Source organism: Pollachius pollachius, assembly GCF_949987615.1.
Source record: "Pollachius pollachius genome assembly, chromosome: 20".
NCBI classification, from domain to species: Eukaryota; Metazoa; Chordata; class Actinopteri; order Gadiformes; family Gadidae; genus Pollachius; species Pollachius pollachius.
The window spans coordinates 15862982-15867981 of NC_136953.1; the positions used below are offsets into that span (position 1 = coordinate 15862982).

General features: G+C 48.7%; 1 protein-coding gene across 1 annotated transcript in view; it reads right to left on the reverse strand.

Moving 5' to 3' along the window:
• Positions 1-5000, reverse strand: part of sepsecs (Sep (O-phosphoserine) tRNA:Sec (selenocysteine) tRNA synthase) — a gene marked incomplete at its 3' end in the record, with an annotated part of 11824 nt that overhangs the window by 5233 nt on the left and 1591 nt on the right. Inside the window, exons 3-8 of the mRNA XM_079757679.1 lie at positions 4063-4217; positions 3311-3429; positions 2787-2945; positions 1497-1650; positions 753-855; positions 307-436 (exon numbers count right to left, since the gene is read on the reverse strand). Coding sequence (XP_079613805.1) covers positions 307-436; positions 753-855; positions 1497-1650; positions 2787-2945; positions 3311-3429; positions 4063-4217 — 820 coding nt within the window. The remainder of the gene's footprint in view (positions 1-306; positions 437-752; positions 856-1496; positions 1651-2786; positions 2946-3310; positions 3430-4062; positions 4218-5000) is intronic.

The following is a 5000-nucleotide window of genomic DNA, read 5'->3' on the forward strand; positions in this document are numbered from 1 at the left end:
AGACAGACACACACACAAGAGAGACTGACACACACACACAAGAGAGACACACACACACACACACACGAGAGAGACAGACAGACACACAAACACGAGACAGACAGACAGACAAGATGACAGGCAGACACACACACGAAAGACACAGACAGACAGACAGACAGACAGACAGACAGACAGACAGACAGACACGCAGAACTAGATCTTGAGTTGTGGCTGAATACATCGAAGAAAGGAAACGGGAGGGAAACCCGTGCGGTGGGAGTGAATGACTTCCCACCACCCCGTCGGACGCGGCGGTGAGCTCACCTGGGTACATCTGGCTGATCTCCTGGATGAAGGCCTCGTCGAATCCGGCGATTATGGCGCCACCTACTGGCACCATGAAGTTCTTGTCCAGGCTCTGCACAAACGCGTCCACCCGGCCCACGCGAGCCCCCTGAGCAGAGCGGGACAACTTGAGTTCCCTTCGACCACTGCCGCAGTTAGGAGGCTCCCATTGGCTTAAATTAAGTTATTCTGTTATGATGACGGTGCGATAACCTCACATTGATTCCAAAAAAAATAACTCGCTTTACCCGACCGACTAAGAAACTCCAGTCAGTTGTTACTCCACAACTGACCCCATTAAACCGCCTTTGTGGTTGACACATTAACCTATGTGGGAGTATGGGGGGACGGTACAAGTGTACAATAACAGGTAAAGCATCCCACACCAGCACGTCCCTTAGTGGAGGGCTAGTAGAGGCACAGACCTGCTGGATGAGGTGCATGCACTTGGATGACTGCACTCCGTAGGCGTTGTTCACGATGTGGGGGATGTCGTACTTTGCACACAGCGCGGCCAGCTCCTCAATCCTGCAAAAAACGCCATCGCTTTGATGCTTTTTGGGCCCTTTTACAAATGGGAATGATTGATTTACATAAGAGATCTTCATTCAATTGAAGTTAAAATTTAACTTTTTAAATTAGGAAATACTTCGATAGTCAAACACAAAGTCCAAGATCAAAACAACAAAAGCAGCCACAAACATTTCCCACTTAGAAATCTTTGTAAACAGATTCTCTCCAGCTAACATTTTACTCATATCCTCACATTTTGGTGGCATGAATTACTTAAGCTCTTACATTAATCATATGTTTGTTTTGAAGAACAAAAATCATCCGTACCAAAAGATATCAATGACACAATGTACTGTAGATTGCAACGTGTAAATAAAATAATTAAATTTGGGGAGTGTTTTAAAATAAACTAGCTGTAATAAGCCATCCAGTCGATGCGATTTGAATGTCAAATCCATTATTAATATATTAATGATAAATATTTAATTTTATTTTCTGCAAACTTTGCCCAAACCGACAAATTGGCGGCCATTACGAGCGACCATTCCCAGCAGCCATTTTGTGGGCTCTATGGGCTGATGACTAGCGGTCTGTGGGGGGTATGGTTCTGGGAGTGGTCAGAGAGGTGGTGTGTGTGTGTGTGTGGGGGGGGGTACCTGTCGGGGACGCGGGGGGAGAAACAGGACGTGGTGGAGTGGACACACAGCACGCTCTCCGGCCCCAGCGCCTGGATCTGCCTCTCCACGGCCGCCACGTCGGTCCGCAGCTCGTCGCCTTCCAGAACGTTCTCCACCACCACCGGCTCATAGCCTGGTCACAGGGGCGGAGCCACGTCAACAACAACACTGCCCCCGCTGGACGGAACCAAGGCTTCTGATTGGTTGAACCACCGGCTCATAGCCTGGTCACAGGGGCCGAGCCACGTCAACAACAACAACACTGCCCCCGGTGGACGGAACCAAGGCTTCTGATTGGTTGAACCACCGGCTCATAGCCTGGTCACAGGGGCCGAGCCACGTCAACAACAACAACACTGCCCCCGGTGGACGGAACCAAGGCTTCTGATTGGTTGAACCACCGGCTCATAGCCTGGTCACAGGGGCCGAGCCACGTCAACAACAACACTGCCCCCGGTGGACAGAACCAAGGCTTCTGATTGGTTGAACCACCGGCTCATAGCCTGGTCACAGGGGCCGAGCCACGTCAACAACAACAACACTGCCCCCGGTGGACAGAACCAAGGCTTCTGATTGGTTGAACCACCGGCTCATAGCCTGGTCACAGGGGCCGAGCCACGTCAACAACAACAACACTGCCCCCGTTGGACGGAACCAAGGCTTCTGATTGGTTGAACCACCGGCTCATAGCCTGGTCACAGGGGCCGAGCCACGTCAACAACAACAACACTGCCCCCGGTGGACGGAACCAAGGCTTCTGATTGGTTGAACCACCGGCTCATAGCCTGGTCACAGGGGCCGAGCCACGTCAACAACAACAACACTGCCCCCGGTGGACGGAACCAAGGCTTCTGATTGGTTGAACCACCGGCTCATAGCCTGGTCACAGGGGCCGAGCCACGTCAACAACAACACTGCCCCCGGTGGACAGAACCAAGGCTGCTGATTGGTTGAACCACCGGCTCTTAGCCTGGTCACAGGGGCCGAGCCACGTCAACAACAACACTGCCCCCGCTGGACGGAACCAAGGCTTCTGATTGGTTGAACCACCGGCTCATAGCCTGGTCACAGGGGCGGAGCCACGTCAACAACAACACTGCCCCCGCTGGACGGAACCAAGGCTTCTGATTGGTTGAACCACCGGCTCATAGCCTGGTCACAGGGGCGGAGCCACGTCAACAACAACACTGCCCCCGGTGGACAGAACCAAGGCTTGTGATTGGTTGAACCACCAGTGGACACACTGGCTGTGTGGGGTGGGGGTCTCACCTGCGGTGACCATGGCCTTGAAGCAGGACTTCTGGTCGATGCGGGGCCAGATGATGTAGCGCGCCTTGGGCCGCCGGTGGCGCAGCGTCAGGAAGCACAGGCTCAGGCTCATCCCCGTCGCCATGGGGACCACGAAGCAGCTGGCCGCGCTGCGTACCCCTGAACGTGGATAACCAATGAAACTCATGGAAACGTTTTCCTTCATTCTACAGGTTTATAGAATATACACGTTTTAGTGTAACCTTTTAACCACTGCTATTTTACTCTGGTATTTCATGACTTTTTCAAAGGGTTAAAGAGTACCCTTAAAAGCATGACGGTGCATAAATAAAATGTATTATGCTTATTACACCATGTTTTATTCCATTGGTTAGAACCAAAAGGGTTTTCAGTTTAATTTCAGTTGGTCCTTTTTTTTCTCCCTCCATTTCCAAATTCAAAGATTGTTTTCCCATCTTAGGCATTGAGATTCAGACGCTGTGACTTCTGGATATTTAAATCCAGGCGACGGGAGCACCCCCCACCTGAGAGCCTCAGGACGTCCAGCACCACCGAGTTGGTGAGCTTGTTCAGAAGGCTGGAGCCCGCCGCCTTGGGCTGAACCGCAGCAATGTCCCCCGACCGGCCGATCCCGTGGATCAGTCTGGACGGCAACACACAGAGGACAATGTTAGGAGACCACAAGAGAGCAGACATTTTGGTTTCAATAAGCTGCTATAATATTCCCCTCAATGTTTCGATTATTTTTTGCTTTTATATTGCGATTACTGATATGAAAATATGATATAAACGAAGGATAGTAGTTAGTATTTTGGTTGTTTCTACTCAAAATAATAAATATTAATAAATAATAAACCGTACCACTGTCCTAATGCCATATCTTGGAGCTTGGTATTTCTGGTAAGCTTGGTATTTCTAAAAAAAATAATCTTTGGGACGTGAACTAATCTTTTAGCCATAGACGATGGCCAAAGAATTTATAGCTAGGTTTTTAAATGTGGTGTCCATATCTCAAACGCTACATGTTTGAGTATAACTGTAGATCGTTATTTAAAACATGTACACAGCATTGATGACAGCACCCATTCGTCCTGAAGTGAAACCATGAATGCCCAACCGTCTCCTATTGTTAGTAACTCATCATCCCGATATGACTCCACTTCTAGCAAACGTCTCTCCTCTACTTCTCCAAGCACGGGTTCGATGTCAGATCAAAGAAGACCTTTTCAAGATGAATTCAGCATAAAGAGTCGTCCCAGTTCAGCGAGCGTTTGACCTGTAGTGTCGCCGGGCCACCAAACTGGACGCCACGCGCCCTTCTCGCTCGCCAACGCCGCAGTTCCCCAGGAAGTTGTTACTGTCCATCACCGCCAGCTCGTTGAGGAACAGTTCCACGGTGCTCTCGCTCCATCCCTTCTCCGGACACTTGCCCTGCATCCATGAAACAACAGCAGATCTACATCCAACGCATGTCACAACCCCAACAGCAACATCTTATTTCAGTCACGACACAACCCCAACAGCAACATCTTATTTCAGTCACATGACACAACCTCAACAGCAACATCTTATTTCAGTCACATGAAACAACCTCAAGCAGCATACAGCAGGTGTTTTCAAATTGGGTGAATGTGAGCCTCCCCTTAGAGTAGGTAAGGACAGCCGAGCCATCTTTTGTGTGTTCCAGGCAATGATGACTTTCAATAACTAATCAAATGTAAATGTTTTTTAATATTGTATTTGAAGACATTTTATTTCCACAACTTTTTTAAAAGTGCATTCATAAACGATTCTTTGCAACAGCAAATAATTTCCAACTTCATGCAGGCCTAATTGAGGCTACTTTTAAAATCACTGAACATCAGTAGGCCTATCCACAAGTCAACAAAACAAAGCTACAACCGACGACACCCGACGGCTGAAATCGGCGCTGTGTGTCTGGGCCTTAAGCGCACATTTGAAGGAGATGCACATCGTCTCGAAAGAAATCAGCACAATGGACAGCTCTCGGATCAATGAACGACAACGGAATGTTATGAGATCAAACAGATTCACATATTTTCATCAAATTTGTTAACGATTTCAGCCACATAAAACCACAGTTTTAAACCACAAACAAAATGCGCCATACTCACATAATTTGCACTACGAGCAGCATCGACCCTATGGCCCAACCAATTTATGAATTCAAGACACAACTTTGACCTTCAATTT